This window comes from Pseudophryne corroboree, chromosome 2 (genome assembly GCF_028390025.1).
Source record: "Pseudophryne corroboree isolate aPseCor3 chromosome 2, aPseCor3.hap2, whole genome shotgun sequence".
NCBI classification, from domain to species: Eukaryota; Metazoa; Chordata; class Amphibia; order Anura; family Myobatrachidae; genus Pseudophryne; species Pseudophryne corroboree.
The window spans coordinates 247022806-247043596 of record NC_086445.1 but is presented as its reverse complement, the minus strand read 5'-3'; the positions used below and the strand labels follow the sequence as shown (position 1 = coordinate 247043596).

General features: G+C 43.3%; 1 protein-coding gene across 1 annotated transcript in view; it reads right to left on the bottom strand.

Moving 5' to 3' along the window:
- ERBB3 (erb-b2 receptor tyrosine kinase 3) overlaps window positions 1-20791 on the bottom strand; it is a 111977-nt gene that overhangs the window by 57395 nt on the left and 33791 nt on the right. The window contains exons 2-3 of the mRNA XM_063952626.1: window positions 6427-6578; window positions 1655-1841 (exon numbers count right to left, since the gene is read on the bottom strand). Of these exons, the coding sequence (XP_063808696.1) occupies window positions 1655-1841; window positions 6427-6578 (339 nt within the window). The remainder of the gene's footprint in view (window positions 1-1654; window positions 1842-6426; window positions 6579-20791) is intronic.

Here is a 20791-nt window from a genome sequence, read left to right as displayed (position 1 = left end):
AGATGTTACCATTGTATCTCACCTTGGGTTTCTTGCTTTTACCAATGTACCTATTTTTGTTTTCTTACTGTTATTCTTTTTTCAATTCAGGACCTACAATTTTTTTCCTGCTCTTATTGTACATTGCATTTTTCATTATCTCGTACACTGTCTTACTGCAATTACAGACTTCTATTTCTTCCATACTATTGTATTACTACATCATGGATGATCGCTCTATATCCCTCGGCCTATCACACCACTGGCTACAGTACTGTTGCATACCCTCCAACATTTTACACATAAACATCGGTACAAAATTGAAAAGGGGCGTGGTCAGTTAAAGGGGGCATGGCCACACCCCTTTTCCTATACTTTCAATAGAAGTTTGGAGAGTCAAAAATCAGTACAGACCATAAAAAAAGTTACTGTATCTGCCAAAAAGATGCTGTTGCTTTATGGCCCTCCATTTAGAAAGCTCTCATGGACAGTGTCCTCTTTCTTATGTCTTACATCTGTCCATTCTTCCTCTTCCTCATGCATGCCTGTATATCTTACACTAAACTAGGTCTGTATGCATTTAGATCAAGCTACATCCTTTCATCTCATTCTGCACAACCATTAAGCTCATGTCTGTCCTACCTGTCTGCTGAATTATTCTGTCTGCCATGCGATTTGGTTGAAATCTCATACATTCGCACTTGCGATGCAGGGTTCTAACGCCCGCCAGATCGCCCTTACTGTACTGTTTTCATCTCAACTTTATACTTACACTACAGTTAACTGTTGTGTATTGTATTTATGTCCTGTAATTCTGTTGTGTGTATTTTTTAGGCTACACCTTGTAAGGTGCACTGATGCTCCAGCTAAGAAATGCCTTAATCACTAATAGTGACAATACTTAACAGTAGCAACAATGTTGCCAATGGGAAACAGGCAAGCGGCAAAACGAACCCCCGTCCCAAAAAAACGCTACCACCGATCACTACCACCATCCAGCTCTTATGATTCCATCCCAAAATGAATCATGTGTACATAACATGCACACCTGGATGTAATTTAGCTCATACTCGCATAATTCACATTTGTATAATATGCCAATTATTATTATTGCAGCCCCGCCAGGTAAAATCCACCACTCAGCTCAGTGTCAGTGAAGCCAGATGCAGTACGTGACTGCACTGGCTTCACTGTGACTTCCTATTTGAAGCCCTACCTGTCAGTCACAGACACACAAGACAGTCCCTGGGACTGCCAGACCAGGCTGCGATTAGCAAAGTGCTGGCTTCCTATTGCCATAGGCTGCCTCATCAGCCTTAGCTGGCTTCTATGGGCTGCAACTGATGCAGTCCATAGAAGTCAGGGGATTGTATATGTGCAGCCTGTCCGCCGCTGGTGCTCATGCCCTGGTCCTGGCACCTGCCGGATCCATTATGCCAGGACCCGACTAACAGGCTGACTGTCTCCTCTCCTCATCCCTCTCCGGGCAGGGACGGGTAGTATCCGCCCCCCTACCACTGTCAGGTAGGAGCTGCCGCAGATTATTATTATTCAGTTGTAATGAAGCAGAGATTTGGTAGAGCCAGGTTGGTGGCATGCAGCTCAGTCACACCTCTGTACAGGCTTCACCCTAATCCAGACCTGTGCTAGATATATACTAGTCATTTTCTCATACCTGTCAGCTGGTGGAAGCTCAGCTTCTGGATGCCTTGTGTCCCATTAACCTGGTTATTTAGAGTCATGTAAAGAGAGTATTTGTCTTCATAAAGACTTTGTCCTCGAATAACACGCAGGTTATCAAGTGGCAGATATGTAAAAATATTCAAAGCGATCAGCACGTATCCAGTGACTTCTCGTATGGACTGAAAATAAACCAGTGAAATACAAATTACATCCAGCAGTGATCAATAACTGAACTTTCTTACTGCAATAGCCACGGAAACACAGCTTACAAGGAGATTTAGATTGAACAAGGTCAGTTGTTTTGTACTGTCCACATAAGTTAATGCATGTATGCAACCTAAATGCTCATTAGATGTACATAGCAAAAAAAGGCACTAGGGGCCTAATTCAGGGCTGGTTGCAAAATCTTTCTCTAATGGGCAAAACCATGGCCCTCATTCCGAGTTGTTCGCTCGCAAGGCGAATGTAGCAGAGTTACACACGCTAAGCCGCCGCCTACTGGGAGTGAATCTTAGCTTCTTAAAATTGCGACCGACGTACGCGCAATATTGCGATTACAAACGAGTTAGCAGTTTCAGAGTAGCTCCAGACTTACTCTGCCTGTGCGATCATTTCAGTGCTTGTCGTTCCTGGTTGACGTCACAAACACACCCAGCGTTCGCCCAGGCACTCCCACCGTTTCCCCGGCCACTCCTGCGTTTTTTCCGGAAACGGTAGCGTTTTCAGCCACACGCCCCTGAAACGCCGTGTATCCGCCCAGTAACACCCATTTCCTGTCAATCACATTACGATCGCCGGAGCGAAGAAAAAGCCGTGAGTAAAAATACTTTCTTCATAGTAAAGTTACTTGGCGCAGTCGCAGTGCGAACATTGCGCATGCGTACTAAGCGGATTTTCACTGCGATGCGATGAAAAATACCGAGCGAACAACTCGGAATGAGGGCCCATGTGCACTGCAGGTGGGGCAAATGTAACATGTGCAGAGAGAGTTAGACTTGGGTGGTTTTTTTTGTTTCTGTGCAGGGTAAATACTGGCTGCTTTATTTTTACTGCAATTTAGATTTCACTTTGAACACACCACACCCAAATCTAACTCTCTCTGCACATGTTATATCTGCCCCACCTGCAGTGCACATGGTTTTGCCCATTAGAGAAAGATTTGCTTTTGCGATCAACCCTGAATGAATTAGTCCCTGGGTCCGTACACAATACAGGAGGTTCCGTACACAATACAGGAGGGATATTTCTGGAGCCAGATTGAAACTGTCCAATTTGTTTTTAACTACTATTTTAGAGGTTCCCAAATTCTGTCCTCAAGGAAACCTAACGGTGCAGGTTTTAAGGATAACCATGATTCTGCACAGGTTACCTAATTAGTACCTCAGTTTATTTGATATAACCATCTGTGCTCAGCCATGAATATCCTTACAACCTAGACAGGGTGCCTTGAGTACAGAATTTGGAGCCACTGTACTATATGTTCCTGGGACAAAAAAAACCATATCAGAATGGAGCTGGGCTTCGGAGCGCAGGGCTTCTGTATTTGCTACTTTAATTTGCAAGCTTAAAATTGTGAAAGGTACAATCAGACTAATATTTCTCACCAATTAACATTACCAATCTCATGAAATACTGCACAATTACGGAATAATAACCCAGTTACATTTATACCAGCTCTGGGGTGTATAAAATGTAACAGTTGGGTCAATGTGGGGTTCCTGGAGCTGAGAGTTTGTCTTGGCTCTGGAGCCAGCCTGCGCCGAAGCTAGTCTAATGGAGACAGCCAGGAGCTGTCAACCTGGAACACTGACAACACTAGTCTGTTAATTAAATACATTAGCAAGTAGCAGAAGGGACTGTCTCATATTGGGTAGTACCAGTGTTTCACAGCAGTATTCCTTCATCCATTTTTATACATAATTTGGAAAATGGCAAAACTGTACATACTGTACTGTAGTTAACTGATCTAATTATGTGTCCTTATGTACATTAAAAAAAAAATCCATGCAGGAAACCAAAACTATAGAAACCACCCACTTGAATGATATCACACTGGCATATAGCCACAAGTGGCAGAGGAGTGGTGCAGACACAGGAGGTTTAATGTTAAGGGGGAAATCTACTAAGCTTTTGACAGAGATAAAATGGAGAGAAGTACGAGCCAATCAGCTCCTAACTGTCATGTTACAAGCTGTCACAAGTTTGGAGTGTATGGCTAAACTGGGGTCACTTTCCCAGGAAAAGCACCTCGTTCAGCTTTGCTTTTAAGCTTCCTCAATGATTGGGTATGTGCTGCATCCTGCTAAGAGCAAAGGTAACTCATTGCTGTATATTTATCAATTAAAACAATTTTTGGTACATCTGGTGAACATAGCTTGACCAATATTAGCATCCACTCCATTGTGTCTTTCCCTGCATTAGTTGCCTAAATTTTAAAGAATGAAGCCACCAAACCTGTATTTAACCTGTATTTTGCTAAATCAATCTCCAAAATATACTCTTCAGTCATGCTTATCCTTTTTCCGAACCACTGTCTTTACATACATAGGCTATTGTACCCAATTATCACCTCTTTACAGAATTCACTTAATCTTATATGTATTTTCCTTCTATCATAACAAATTACTTTCCCTTTGCTACCTGTCTGGTCTAATGTGTAACACTGAGAGTCATTCCGAGTTGATCGCACACTGCCAATTTTCGCAGTGCAGCGATCAGATAAAAAAAAATGCCAAAACTGTGCATGCGTATACACTGCAATGCGCACGCGCGTCGCACGGGTACATACAGCATCGTTGCTGTGCAATGCTTCTAGCGACGAATCCATTCGCACAGCCGATCGCAAGTAGATTGACAGGCGTTTATGGGTGTCAACTGACCATTTTCTGGGAGTGGTAGGGAAAATGCAGGCATGACCAGGCGTTTGCAGGGCGGGTATCTGACGTCAATTCCGGGACCTCCAACGCTAGAATCATCGCACAGGATAAGTAACTACAGGGCTGGTCTTGTTTTGCACAAAATGTTTTTGTACCGCTCGGCTGCACATGCGATCGCACACTTGCAAAGCTAAAATACACTCCCCCATGGGCGGCGACAATGCGTTTGCACGGTTGCTAAAAGTAGCTAGCGAGCGATCAACTCGGAATGAGGGCCGCTGTCTTATAGATTGCAAACTTGGGGGCAACTTACTTCTTTGTCAATGTATTAATATCCAGTCTTGTCCTATTACATTGCTAATTCAGTTGTACAGCACTGTATGCTGGCTTTTTTAAATACAGTATGGTATTTCTCAGTATGTAAAGCACTGCTGAAGGTTACTGACTTACCACAGATCAGTTTTATAGGGTTCACATATGGAGAATGGACCAAAGACAGATTAAGATCTCATTGTCCCTAGGTAACATTCTGCGGCCACTCAGGGTCCATTGGGCCCTAGACAGAAGTCTAGATTGCCTAATGGATGATCTGGACTGAACTGTTACCATATAAATCTGTCTACTGTCTGCCCTACTATACTCACATGGTAGCCCTTTAGCTATAATGATGCTGCATGCAGAGGTTTCATAGCTGTATCACTCACATGTGACAGAGGTGGAGCATTCCCCATTAACGCTACACTGTCACTATGGCAGATATGTAGCGCTGATTAAGGCCGCGCTGTGCTTGCTGGAAAGAAAACTGCCATATAACACTAACCAAAATAAAAACAGTTTTGAAATGTAATGATAAGTGTGATCTGCTTAATACATATCAGATACTGCAGCTTTGTACTCTGGCTGGATATAAAGCCTGCAACTAGACTCCCTAATGACACTAGTTTCAGTGATATTAAATTACATTCCATACCAGTCATTTATGCAAACAAGCAATGCAAAGCATGGCATTAGGATATTAGTTGCTGATAGGACAAGAGCTATTAAAACTCCTGAAATACACTTCTCATGTTCAGAACAGGACTGACAATGTTCACTCTGAACAGCAGGCAACCTATATCCCTGACAGTAGTAGGACTTGAATCATCAATAGGAACATAAACTTCATCAGCACAGTGGTGGCAGTATAAGGAAGTCCCTTTGGTGACGAGCATCAGTAAAGTTACCTAGAGGTCATTCCATGCAGCACAGGCCAGCAGTTATTGAGGAAAATCATGTGTAGTGTATGAAAGCTTTCTGTTAGCATTGCACTGTACAGAACACAGGGATGGCTACATTGTGTTTGAAGCTGTGTTTCTGTGAAATGATTAAAGCTTTGGATATAATGTAATGTGGACTGTGCTGCTGAAGGTTATTATGTTTCGATGATGACTGGTAAGGTCATGGGTTTCTTATACTTTGATACCAGATAGTGTTTGCACTAAAAAGAGGGAATCCTACATACAGTACATGTACGTGGATAGTTTCATTCTTGAATAGACAGTAGTTGGGACTTTACCTGCTAAAGATTTTAGGGCGGAACAGGGAGGAGAAACCAGTTGTGCAATATTCTAGCATGAGGGCTAGTTATACAGGACAGGCTGGAGCCACATTCCTATTGCAGGAGCACTAACTCACTGCACTCACTAACATTTCACCACACAATTTGCTCACAAATAAAACAACAGACGTCAGTAACGTTGGGGCTCTGTGTATAGCACAAGCTGTGTGTTGTTTCAGCATGTGTGCTTAACACCGGCTACGCACTGTATAAGAATAGAGGAGGGAAGACACATCAGCACAGGATGTCTGCCGTGATGATCAGACAGCCTCTGTTTGTGGCGTATCTTACCTTTAGGAAAGACAAGTCTTTATTATTCTCAACAAGCACAATCTCCAGATTGCCCATCACGATATGACAGTTGTTATACATGTTCTTCAAGGTCTGATGCTGGTATTCAGCCTCACCAGTTACACTGAGACCATTCACTGTCCCCGTACACACTGCAAGAGAATAATATATATACAGTAGTAAGGCTATTATCCATATCATTCTGAAAGCCCAAATAACAACATGAACAAATACATGTAGGAGACCATATGTTAGGCATGAAATACCCACACTGCCATGTCTACTATACAAATATCGATTTTTACCATACAGCGCAAACGCAGAAATTAACTTACACATGTTTGCGTGCCTACGATCAACTCTGAGCAGGCAAATCTCTGTCAGATCTCAAAATATATATACAGGTTGAGTATCCCTTATCCAAAATGCTTGGGACCAGAAGTATTTTGGATATCGGATTTTTCCTTACTTTGGAATAATTGCATACCATAATGAGATATCATGGTGATGGGACCTAAGTCTAAGCACAGAATGCATTTATGTTTCATATACACCTTATACACACAGCCTGAAGGTCATTTTAGCCAATATTTTTAATAACTGTGCATTAAATAAAGTTTGTGTACATACACACAATTCATTTATGTTTTATATACACATTATACACACAGCCTGAAGGTCATTTAATACAATATTTTTAACAATTTTGTGTATTAAACAAAGTGTGTGTACATTGAGCCATCAGAAAACAAAGGTTTCACTATCTCAGTCTCACTCAAAAAATTCCGTATTTTGGAATATTCCATATTTCGAATATTTGGATATGGGATATTCAACCTGTATTTGAATAACAGCGAAAAGAAAAGAAAATTTCTATTAGAAGCTGCCCAGTTCAGAACTAGGTAAGAAGAAAAGATACTTAGGTGAAAGTTCCTGAAAATTGGCCTTTATTTATGATAATGTCACCTGCAGCAAACCTTACTACACCTGTGCAACAACTGGTCATTTAAGGCTGGGTACACGTGTAAAACATGACACTCCGGCCATCACTCCAACCAAGAGGCAAATTAGGAAAGCTAAAAAAACTTACCAATCAGCCTTAACTTGTATCAGTGATGGGATATAGCGTTATATAGTCTTCCTGACTAATGTAAATTTCCTTCTTTATACTGTATATTTTATGTCACAGAATGAATATGCTACACTCAAAACGTCTACATCAGGGATGTCCAGACTTTTGGACTTGGTGATCTACTCTAAAGGGCAAACATGTTTCACAATCTACCATAGTACATAATGCAATGGTTTTTAGGGCTATGAGGCAGTGAAGGTAAACTAAAAAAAACATCAATTTTAATATAATTAAAGGGTGTAGCTGGATAATGAACTAAGCATCGCCAAATAATCCCCCCAAAATTCTGAAAGTTTATAGAAATATTAAAAGCACATAACACAGTTACATACCGCCCAACTTGGTAAGATTCGGATGTGGGACATGGTGTGCATGAGGTGAACCTTTGGCCTAAAAAGGAGCAGGGCCTTGGGAGAAGGGGCGGGGCCTCGAGGAAAGAGGCACAGTTTCGCCACATAACCCTCGCATTCATTATGTTGAGGGCATGCCCAGTGCTCCCCGAGCTGCTGGGCAGCCCCCGGCTCACCTCCCCACACTGTTTGATGCTGTCATTATGCGCACGGCATCCATTCAGTGATCACCAGCTGCATTGTGAAGCAGAGCATCGATGATCGCAGAATCTCTCAACTTGCTCCCCCCCCCCACCAGACACTGTGGCCTGCGGGCGAGACAGTGTACAAATAGTGGGACTGTCCCGCAGGAATCGGGACAGTTGGAAGTATGCTGTCAGCTGGATAATGTACAATATGCACCCAGATACAAGGCACACAACACAGTGTTGTGTAGCTGGATAGTGTACTATACAGATGTGTCCACTTACATCAAGCATCTCTGCACATTAAACAGCTCTTCTAGTCACACCATGCCATGGTGTAACTCTGTAATGCCGAGCATCTTATTCATAGAATGATGTGAAGAGGATGCACAAGCAACTTTTGCTGATAAATTTATATGCGGCATGCCTATATTCTATGCACGACTGCGGTTGTATCTGCATATGAAATGGTACATTACAGTGTTTTGCTAGAAAAAACTGTAACATACAATTTTATATGCAGATTCTGCTTGTGTGTCTTATTCACATAGCAATGCAAAACAGGCACCCAATGCTAACGGAGTTGCACGGAACCTGTCAGCTTACTCACATCAGGCATCTCCCGCTGCGTGGCATATTGAGGCTAGATATATGAGGATACATCTGTATACACCCAGATACAAGGTACAAAACACAGTGTTATGTAGCTGGTTAATGTACTATGGACCTCATTCAGCTTGGATCACTATTGAGACAGAAATTGTGATTGTGTCAGTCCTGCTTCTGCATGTGAAGAGACGCCCAGAGAAGTAAAAGACGCCCACCAAATTGCAAAATTGCGTATGCATTTGCAAAATGAAAATGCATATGCAGAAATAGAGTACCATCGACAGTTGCAGCTGACCCAGGGCTACTCAGAATAAGGAGAATGCAGTCGCACTGGCGCCATGTTTTTAGTCACAATCCATTGCAACGAACGTCAGATTCACGCCATGAAAACGGCCATCATTTGTCTGTTTTTTCTAACGCTATTTAGTCTTCGCGCACATGCAATGTGTTTACAGCGCATGTGCAGTCTGCCGATGATCATCAAATTTGCGATTTTGCAACTGAGGCTGTAAAAGGCCCTATACAGTATATCCCCAGATACAAAGCACACTTACAATTTCTGTATCCAAACCACAGTAACAGAATATAGCTGCAGAACAACTTATGCAGCTGCTGCTCATATCTACCAGCATTACTGGCTAATAGGAAGCAGTAATGATGGCACCAGAAGACCTGGCTCTCTGCACCCACACACACAATTGGCATTGCTGATGTGACAATCAGCCAGTGATGCTGACTGAGTGCAGAGATCCGGGTGTCTCTACACATTGGGGCAGATGTATTAAGCCTGGAGAAGTGATCAAGAAGTGATAAGTGGAAGGTGATAACGCAGCAGACAATCATTATGGGTTTGAAAAATGACAGTAGATGAATGGTTGGTACGTTATTATATTTCACTTATCACTTCATGATCACTTCTCCAGGCTTAATACATCTGTCCCATTGTCCTGGAATATACAGACAGGCAGAGAATCCTCCCACAGTCAGTCCAACTCTATATTGGCATCAAACTTGCCACATATTACAACATGCCAGTCCTTGCCAACTGCCTCTAAATTCCATTCCATTTTGTTGCTGGTTTTTTTCAAGATTTTATACATTTCAGTACATACCAAATGTACAGTATAAGTTTGTTTTCTACATGCTAGAGCCAATTGTCAGCATCTGTTAGTGTAGATGGTATCAGAATCACAACAGTCGGGATCGCGGCGTTCAGGACACCAACAGTTCCCGCTGAGTATCTTAACCCTACTCCTAAAGGCCCATACACACTTGCCGATAAAATGAGCGACGGCGCTCATTTTCCCCCTCCCTGAGCGACGTAGCTCATTTTATCGGCAAGTGTGTATTCCACCAGCGACGACCGATGCGCGGCCCCGCGGGTCGGCACGATCATCACTCTGTCGGTAGGGCATCTATGCAGGATCTGGACTGTTGCCCAGGACCTGCATGCACGACTGGTGGAGGCGTGACATCACTGAGCGATATGAGCGGTCATATCGCTCAGTGTGTACAGTCGGCCGCCGACCGGCCGGCCCAGGAGGAGAAACAGTAGACGTCGCTCATATGTTGAGATGCTGCTGTCAGCATTCTGACTGTCGGGACCCAGACCGCCAGGATATTAACTACATCCATGGCTTGAACTGTGTGGAGTTTGTATATTCTCCCCATGCTTGCGTGGGTTTCCTCCGGGTACTCCAGTTTCCCCCACAATCCAAAAATATACTGATAGGTTAATTGGCTCCCAACTAAATTAACCCTAGCGTGAATGTGTCTGTGTGTACATGTGGTAGGGAATATAGATTGTAAGCTCCACTGGGGCAGGGACTGATGTGAATGGCCAAAAATGATCTGTAAAGCGCTGCGGAATATGTGTGCGCTATATAAATAACTGGTAATAATAATAATAATTCCTTGTTAGTGCACTGTAGGCTTTATTTCACTTATTAAGTGACTATTTATTAGAAATGCTTATTTACAGTGCAAACCCCCCAAAAATATTATAATGAATGAATGACGAATGAGAAGGACTGTGGTGCGCTGTGATGTAGGTTCCGCATCTCAGCAGCAGCAGTGCACCCATAGAAAAATGCTGTCAGCGATAACAGCACTATGGGGCAGATTTCACAAGTCATATCCTTGTTATCACTCATTACAATTGATAACGGCGCTCAAGCCAATCAGGTCCTATAATTTTTCAAACACACGACAGCAGCTTATTGGCTGGAGAACCTTTAACATACGGAACGAGTAATAACAAGAATATCACTCATTGTTAAACCTGCCCCTATGTACTATACCAGTGATGGCTAACCTTGCCACTCCAGCTGTTGTTGAACTACACATCCCAGCATGCCCTGCATCAGTTTTGCTATTTGGCCATGCTAAAACTGATGCAGGGCATGCTGGGATGTGTAGTTCAACAACAGCTGGGGTGTCAAGGTTAGACATCACTGTACTACACCTTTCACAAAATCGTGCTTGTTCCTGCATTGACTCAATGTAGGAGAACAGAGACAGGGGTTACAGCACATGAGCCAAGCACTCAGGGCCAGCATATAGTCTGGCTGTTACATGCGACAGCCTCAGCCAGTGAGAATTAGTCTGATTCTTATTGGCCATTGCTATCACGCGTGTCAGCCAACAGAAGCAGTCGCAGCTTCAGGAAAGCAAGTTAATAAGAATCAGTCTGATTCTTATTGGCGGCTGCACATTACCTTCTACGGCAGGTAGCAGCTGACCACAATCTACCTGCCCAGTGACCACAATCAACCGGTAGATCGTGAACGACGCTGTGGACATCCCTGGTCTATGTAGTACATTAATTGTGTGGTGTTGTCTACCAGCTTGACAAGGCAGCAATAGCTTGCCATACTGTTTAGGTTGCATAAGCCTCTGATTTCATAATGCATTTACTGTAATTTTATCTGGATTGTTATGGACTAAAAATAACTTGTAAGACTCTATAAAATAATATGTCGCCCACCATTACTTTTTACTTTGAATATAGGCAAACAAAAAAACATATTTCTAACCTCTCAGCATAGGTATACAATATGACACAAAAAAAGGTTCCAAAATATGGGAGGTAATGTATCGTATGGTGATGTCATATGACTGGATTTGCGATGGAGTGCCTACATTTCCATCAAAGAGCATGAGCTGTGGCGTAGTATAGCAGCTGAGTAGAAGTCTGCATTGTCTGGTAGGAAGAATTGGGTGGAATAAATAATTATTAATAACGATTAAAGAATAACACAAAAATGTGATCTGTGTTTACACTTTTACAGTTTGCGCTTCTTCAACTTTTTCTACCTCTCCAAACCATTTGTAGACTTCTAGCTGATGGAGTGAGACATTACTGACAGTGGGGAGAAGGTATGGACCTACAAATGCACCAGATGGGATAGTACAAAACCAAAGTGATTTCTGTACATATACAGTGCACTTGTATATGAGGTCCGTTGTGTTATCACAGCTGTATATTGTAAATTCCTCAATTTCATGTCTAAAGTAAAACAAGTGTGCCATTTTTACCTCCAGATATGTTAAGCGTCTCTCCTGAACAATACAGGGATACAATCTAATTATGGAAATTGGTTCCTCGTATTCAGCCCCCACTCACTCTTCATTTTTTACTTGCTGTTGTTAATAATTAAAATAAGAGAGAAGCTCAGTGACGGATAGGGGTGATTTTCCCCTCCAGACGTAGAACTGGGAAAGGTCAAACATTAGAAAGGATCCAAACAAACCCAAGAACATTGACAAGTGTCCAAGCAATGCTGCCCCCGCCTCTGCCTGTCCCGGAGAGAATGGCTTCTCTCTCTGCTGGACACAATGTGGCCTTCTCTCTATCTGGACACAGCCCCTCATTGTGCCCCAGGCAAGAATCTAATAGGGGACTTTAGGGGCAGGGTCTGAGAAGGAGGGGGATCGGGATACAAGGCATTACATATCTACAACTATCACCAAAATGATTTTGTGCATTTTGTACTTGTATGTATTGTAAGACTTTCACTATATCAGGATCCAACACCAAGAGGAAAAGCGTCACTATAAATCTACACTCGATGCTGTGCTACTAATACGTCTTGTAAATCACTTTAGATTTTTAAAATAAAGTTTTGAGCAGTAGAAATGTTTGTGATTTCCTATACTGAGAGACTGACAATGATATTTCTGCCAATTTATGGACAAAGGGCCTGATTCTGTGTTGGCTCTAAACCTGTGATCCTGGTCAAAAGTGGTACTGCACATGCACGTTTTCCACTTTACACATGTACAGTACAGATGAAAATGTACACTTTTACTGGGTATGCATGACCTTGTCGGCTTGAACATGCCCTGTGTGGAGACAAGTGTCTCAGATAAGTGTGCATGTACAATATGGGCTCTCCTGCCCACACATGCGCTCCACTGACAGGACCAAAGTAAAGCTCTATCAAGGCCTCTTCGGAAGCTCACTGGGGGGCGAGGATACAGCAGTGCACTGGGAGAGCACAGAAGTATTCTTTGGGTTGTTTTTTTCCCCCCCGTAAAACTTTTGCCACAAAGCGATTTGAAAAGAACCACTACCTACAGTAAAATCTATCAATAGAGCACTAAGGATCGCCTTGTAACAATGTCATATTCAGGGTTAAGGGCCCATCTCTGTGATATGTTGCAAGTAAAGTGGTTGTTAAAGCGACCATTTTACATAATGATTTGGGACCCAGCAGTGCTGTGTATGTTTGTCACAACAATGGCAATATTTCTTCTATCTAAAATCTAGAGCAACACAACCCCTAGGCTTAGTCATAAAGATCTGCACAATGTACTGCGCATTTAGATTAGTGGTACTGATCAAAGTTACTGTTAATTGTGGAATTGCAATTCCCTACATCTCTCCATGTGGCAGATTTTGTTGTGGATGCAACAAATTCATAGTTTTGACCAAGAAAGCTATGTAATAATTGCCTGAAAGACCATATGCAAGTTCCACACAATAGAACCTGTGGTGACATGATTAGGTGTGGCAATACATGTCATATAAAAAGACACGTAATTATTGGTTATATAAGCATATGATATAATGGCAAATGCATCTCACCATCGTAGGTGGTACTGTGCCAAAGCTGGTACCAATAACAGTTAATGGCCCTTATTCAGCTTCAGTTGCCATTTTGCTACTTCAGCAAAACTGCAACTGATATCACTTGCATGCTGGGAGTTCGCCCAGCACAGGGCAAAGATGCCCAGCATGCTAAGGGCCACCAACGATGTGATTGCAATACAACTATGATTGCATCACTGGACAAGGGAATCTCCCTGCCTGTGCAGCCAGGCTGTGAAGACAGTCAGGCCACCACCAATTTCTCCATCGCAGTGGCCGCCGCGAAAATGGCCTGGACCTGCCCCCGCAATTCCGCGTCTCCACCCGACAAAGACCTCTGCCTCTCAATCAGGCAGAGGTGTTTGCAACAATGCAAATGCATTGCCGGGCCTGCACAGAATGGGCACTGCATGTGCGCACTTGTCATAAAATCGTTAGTATGCGATCCATACTGAATAAGGCCCTTTGTTCCAATTTAGTATGTTTAATAATTCATATAACTATCATATCAGTAACAATAATTCCAATACATGTATTTAAATTGTGATGTTAAATTTATATTGAGAGATGGAGGCTCCTGCTCCTACTTTAGCTGGTTCCACTTATGGTTAAAGACCCAGAATGCGCAATAATGACATACAATACATACAGTGAGTGTTTTATTCTGGTTGAAAGTTGAGACCGTGCTACTGGGCTCATGATTAACTAATACAAGAATTCACAGCATAAAAAAAGAAAATACATACTGTGGAAATGGCTATTGCATAGAACACAAGGGCCTAATTTTGCATTGCATGCAACCAGCGCTGCAGAGCTGACCACACAGAGCTGGGGGGAGCTTAGCAGTTAGCACATATAAACATACATGGGGTAGGCTTAGGAGAATGAAGCATACTGCTGTGTCCTGTGATACACACAGCGCTGCCAATCCATGGGATAAACAGCAAGCACATATATTACATACAGCATATATGTGTTGTGCGCCCCCTGGTACTGTGTGGTCAATGAGCAACTTTGTATGCGGACGCATCTAGCGACTGTTCACATAATGTGCTTACATCATAGGCTTCATGTGTGAACATACTCTTATCTTCCCAGTCATTTGCACCTCAGCCATTTCTCTGTGGAGGATGCAAAATGGGCATGTCTAGGTGGCAACTGGGCGGCAACAATTCGAACACATGCAAGAGAAGCGTTTAATGGATGTGTTGGTGTATGTCATGGGCATGTAGCCAGAGATGCGTTCTATTCTGAGTAGTGTGTACGCATTATGGATGCCAAATTCACACGGATCTCCTGCACATAATATGGGGTAGGAATCAGTGCTGATAGTGATGGTGGCTGTTCTTGTGAACGGAGCGGTGGGACAGTGCAGTCACAAAAATGTTCAGGCATATAGACGCATTGCCATTCCATTGGCATTCCATTTGCAGGGGTTGCCCAAAGTGATTACGTGCAGCTCAGAATCAGGCTCATAACTATTAGGGCCCTGAAAGTCTAAAATGTCACAAAGCTACCCAACATGGGGCCTAATTCAGACCTGATCGTAGATGTGCGAAAAACACACATCTACGATCAATAACTCTGACATGCATCACAGGGAAGGTCCCCCCGCATGCTGGATCCAGTCCCCCATGCAGACATGCGAAAGCAGACGGCTACCCGCCATGTTTAGGGTCGCAGTGGCTGCGTATGACATCACCCAGCCGCCACAGCCCGCCCCGCAAATGGTCCAGACACACCTGCATTGTATGGATGCACCGCCCCCCAACGCCACCGCTGACACGCCCCCTCCCATTCTGCAGCCGCCTCTGTCTGTCAGGCAGAGGCAATCACACAAGTGAGCACTGTGTGCGCACACGCAGTGCGACTTCTGTGCGTGCTCGCACTTCACCGGCCATCACACTTCGAACACTGCCGCACCAGCATTCCTGAATTAGGCCCATGATCTCTACCTTCCAGCCCTGTATTATGTACTCACAGCCTTAGCAAATCCAATCCAGATCATTCTCAGTAAACAATGTGTATGTTTGCTAGGGAATGATAACAGGGTTTACACACATTTCCTAAGTGCCAAAATTTGAAAACAATTTCCTATGCCAATTACTATAAGTAAATTTGTATGTGCTGTGTGTGTGAAACACTCTAATAGGACATTACATTTACCTAATATGACCTGACTACTGAATAAGACTATAATAGAATTCTGTTATACTGTATTATACTGTATATACACTAACAGGAGTGGCTCAAGGGACGGGCTGGCATGGCTACTACCCAGGGGCACAGCCTCAGTCAGTTTGCCAGCACAGTCTGTTAGAGGCATGGTTTCTGTTTACTTCCTGACAATGCCACTGAAAGGTGACATAGAAGACTGGTAAGACAGGTGGCAGTAGTGACTGAGGGCAGGAGGCTGGAGTGACAGGGGGCAGGATGATGGCAAGACAGGAGGCTGGAGTGATGGGGCAGGAGGTTGGAAACTAAGGAGATTGGAGTGACAGGGGGCAGGAGACTTTAAAGACAGGAGGCTGGAGTGAAAGGGGGGCAAGAGGCTAGAGTGCTGAGGCAGGAGGCTGAAGTGACAAAGGGCAGAAGGCTGGAGTGATGGAGCAGGAGGCTGGAAAGACAGGAGGCTGGAGTGAAAGAAGGCAGGAGGATGGAGTGACTGGAGTGGCAGAAGGATGGAAAGACAGGAGGCTGGAGTGATGGTGCATGAGGCTGGAAAGTTAGGATATTGGAGTGACAGGGGGTATGAGGTTGGAAAGACAGGAAGCTGGAGTGTCAGGAGGCTGGAGTGACGGGACAGGAAGCTGAAGTGTCAGGAGGCTGGAGTGACGGGACAGGAAGCTGAAGTGTCAGGAGGCTGGAGTGACGGGACAAGAAGCTGAAGTGACAGGAGCCTGGAGTGATGGAGCAGGAGGCTGGAAAGACAGGAGTCTGGAGTAATGGTACATGAGGCTGAAAAGTTAGGAGATTTGAGTGACAGGGGGCAGGAGCCTCGAAAGACAGGCAGCTGGAGTCACAGTGGGACAAGATGCTGGAAATACTGGAGGCTGAAGTGACATGGGGCAGGAAACTGGAGTGACATGAGGCAGGAGTTGGGAAAGTTCGGAGATTGGAGTAATACCCCTTTTCCACTAGCTCAAAAAACACGGGTAAATGCACGGGGGCGCACATTTACCAGTGTTTTTTGCTAGTGGAAATGGCTCCCTCAGGAAAAACCCTGATCAAGTGACCCGGGAATCCTACCCGGGTAGCTACCTGGGTAGGACACGGGAATGATCCGGGTAAGGTGTAGTGTAAACAGAAGCGCCGCCCCTGCCACGTCACCAGCAGCGTCACCAACCCGGCAATATGCCGGGATAGTGACTACTGATGGGAAAGGGGCTGATGCGGGTCGCAGCCGGGTAGCACCCGTGTCAGGCTCCCGGCTGCGACCCGCATCGTAGATGGAAAAGGGGTATAACAGGGGGCAGGAAGCTGGAAAGACAGAAGGCAGTGCCAGGAGACTGGAGTGACAGTGGGCAGGAGGATGGAAAGACAGGAGGCTAGAGTGACAGAAAATACCAAATGAAGAAACTGTCTGCCCAGGGAAGATTCATTTCTTCATAGTTTTCCTGTTGCAGAGAAACCACCAATTAGGTAATGTGTATTTTTACTTAGTACACACATAAAAAGTGGATTTGGAAAAGTCCAATGGGACTTTTCACCCTTGGATTTACTTGCTCTAGAATTAGTCCTGTATACGTATCACTCTACACATGTATTTCTCAACCATGGTCCTCAAGGAACACTTACAGTGACTTGCTAAAGTGTTCACCCCCCTTCACATTTTTCATGTTTTGCTGCCTCACAACCTGGAATTAAAATTGATTGTTTGAAGGTTTGCCTCAATTCATTCACAGAACATACCAACAACTTTGAAGATTTATTTATTTTTTATTGTGAAGCAAACAAGAAATAAGACAAAATAACAGAAAACTTCAGCGTGTATAACTATTCACCCCCCTAAAGTCAGTACAATTGCAAGTCGCTTTAGATAAGTCTCTATGAGCTTGCCACATCTTGCCACTAGGATTTTTTGGCCATTCCTCAAGGCAAATCTGCTCCAGCTCCTTCATGTTGGATGGTTTCCGCTTGTGAACAGCAATCTTCAAGTCTGACCACAGATTCTCAAGTGGATTGAGATCTGGGCTTTGACTAGGCCACTCAAAACACATTTAAATGTTTCCCCTTAAACCACTTGAGTGTTGCTTTAGCAGTATGCTTCGGGTCATTGTCTTGCTGGAAGGTGAACCTCCGTCCCAGTCTCAAATCATAGGCAGACAGAAACAGGTTTTGCTCAAGAATATCCCTGTATTTAGCACCATCCATTTTTCCCTCGACTCGAAACAGTTTACCAGTCCCGGCTACTGAAAAACATCCCCACATCATGATGCTGCCACCACCATGTTTCACTGTGGAGATGGTGTTCTTGGGGTGATGGGATGTGTTGGGTTTGCGCCAGACTCCTTGGTGGCCAAAAAGTACAACTGTAGTCTCATCTGACCAGAGCACCTTCCTCCATACATTTGGTGAGTTGTCCACATGCCTTTTGGCAAACTGAAAACGTGCCTTCTTATTTTTAACACTAAGTAATGGCTTTTTTTGGCCAATCTTCCATAAAGCCCAGCTCTATGGAGTGTATGGCTTATTGTGGTCACATGCGCAGATACACCAGTCTCTGCTGTGGAACTCTGCAGCTCCTTCAGGGTTACCTTTAGTCTCTGTGCTGCCTCTTTGATTAATACCCTCCTTGCCCGGTCTGTGGGTTTTGGTGGCCGGCCCTCTCTTGGCAGATTTGTTGTGTTACCATGTTCTTTCCATTTGAAGATGATGGATTTGATGGTGCTCTGGGGGCTCATCAAAGATTTGGATATTTTTTTATAATCCAACCCCGACTTGTACTTCAACAACTTTGTCTCTGACATATTTGGAGAGCTCCTTGGTCTACATGGTGTGATGCCTCTTGCTTAGTGGTGTTGCAGCCTCTGGGGTCTTTCAGAAAAGGTGTTTATACTGACAGATCATGTGACACTTATATTGCACACAGGTGGACTTCATTTCACTAATTATGTGACGTCTGAAGGTAATTGGTTGCACCGGAACGTTTGAGGAGCTTCATAGCAAAGGGGGTGAATACATATGCACATGCCAATTTTCAAATTTTTATTTATGAAAATTATTTTTTATATACATTTTTCTCATTTCACTTCACCAATTTAGACTATTTTGTGCAGATTCATCATATAAAATTCAGATGGAAAAAAAATTAAATTACAGCTTGTAATGTAACAAAATAGGTAAAAAGCCAAGGGGGTGAATACTTTAGCAACGCACTGTACAGTCCAGGATTTAGTAATATCCATGCTTGAGCAAATATGCTAAAATCAAAATAACTGAGGTACTAATTAAGTGACCTGTGCTCAAGTATGGCTATCCTTAAGATCTGGACTGTTAATGTGCTATGGGGAGCATGGTTGGTAACCAGTGCTCTACACTTATCCAACATGACCAGACCACTAGGGTAGGCTGTTAAACTGACTTTGAGTTGTATGGTGCACTGCAGATTCGATTAAGCATGATAGTACTGCTATGCAAGTTCATCCGCAGAAGCTGACTTCTGCTTGCAACCTATGGAGATTGCCCAAAATTTTGCAGCGCAAGCTGCCCACCGCAGGTCTTGCTTGATTGAATCATTAGATATTCGACATCTGAGCTGTAGAAAATTAAATTTGGGTAGCGTAATGTGCTATAAGTTAGTTATTATAGCATAATATGATGAGGTATTATAGACAGTATTTCCTTTGCCGCCATAGAGATACAGTACTACTAAATGCCATATTACTTAGCTCAGTAAATCCTGGGTGGTGGGTGGTGGAAACAAGTTGACAGATCTGCTGTTTTTGTGAACTGCATTAACTATAGAACTTGAAGAAATATAATATAATATGCATCTATGATGAGTAGCATAGTAGGGAGTTGGTATAGATACCCGACTCCCTCCCTACTGGACTCTAGAGCCGGGAGACAGCTGACAGAGATGAGGTATGGAATGCCAGCTAAGAGAGGGGACGATATCACTTAACTCACTCATTCATCACATCAGCAGATGTATCACTTGTATAAGCGGATAGAGTCTTTAACATATTAAAGTAAGTAAATAAAACATCAGAAATCCCTCCTTTATTTTGGTGTCTTCAGTAGGACTGTATAAGAATAAAAAGAATCACTGTCACATACGAGGAAGTAGCTGGGCAGCATATGAAAATGTCAGTATCCAAATTAGAAGCATGGTGCTTGGCACAGTTATAGTACCTATGAACAGATGTCTTTGGTGGCTTCAGGACAGATTTGATGGATATTGTCAATTGCTCTGACTCACATTTTCCATTAGCCAAAGAAGGCCTTGCTACCATGATGATGTACATGTCAGACTGCGGGGGCAGCCATTTTGTGAGACAGAGCCATACTGATGAGAATGGAATGCAGCCTAACATGGAGAACTAAGACATTGCTTAGGAATGAAAAGCAGGCTTAAAACACATCTCCATGATTTGGTGACAATGTCAAGTAACACATTGCAAATTATGTAATCACTTGTAAACTGTAAAGATCTGAGTCCCATGCGAGTAAAGCACTATGTAAAGTAATGATGTTTGTTTGCTATTATTAGTCACAAAGTGCCTCATAATTTTATTAGGTCACTGGGTTCTAGTTAATTCATAAACGGCATTCTCAAGAATATATTCTTAGCCCGCACAATACGGCTGTGACCACTTATAAGTACTGTAAGGAAATCTACATTCCAGTCTTGTTTTATTACTTACGTTGGCCATACACTTTAAAAGTTTCTGTCCAACCAACCAACCAACCAAATTGCTGGTTGGAACAAAAATCTGATAATGGATTGGAGCAAACTGACAAAAAAACAGTAGTTCAGACATATTGGTAAAAT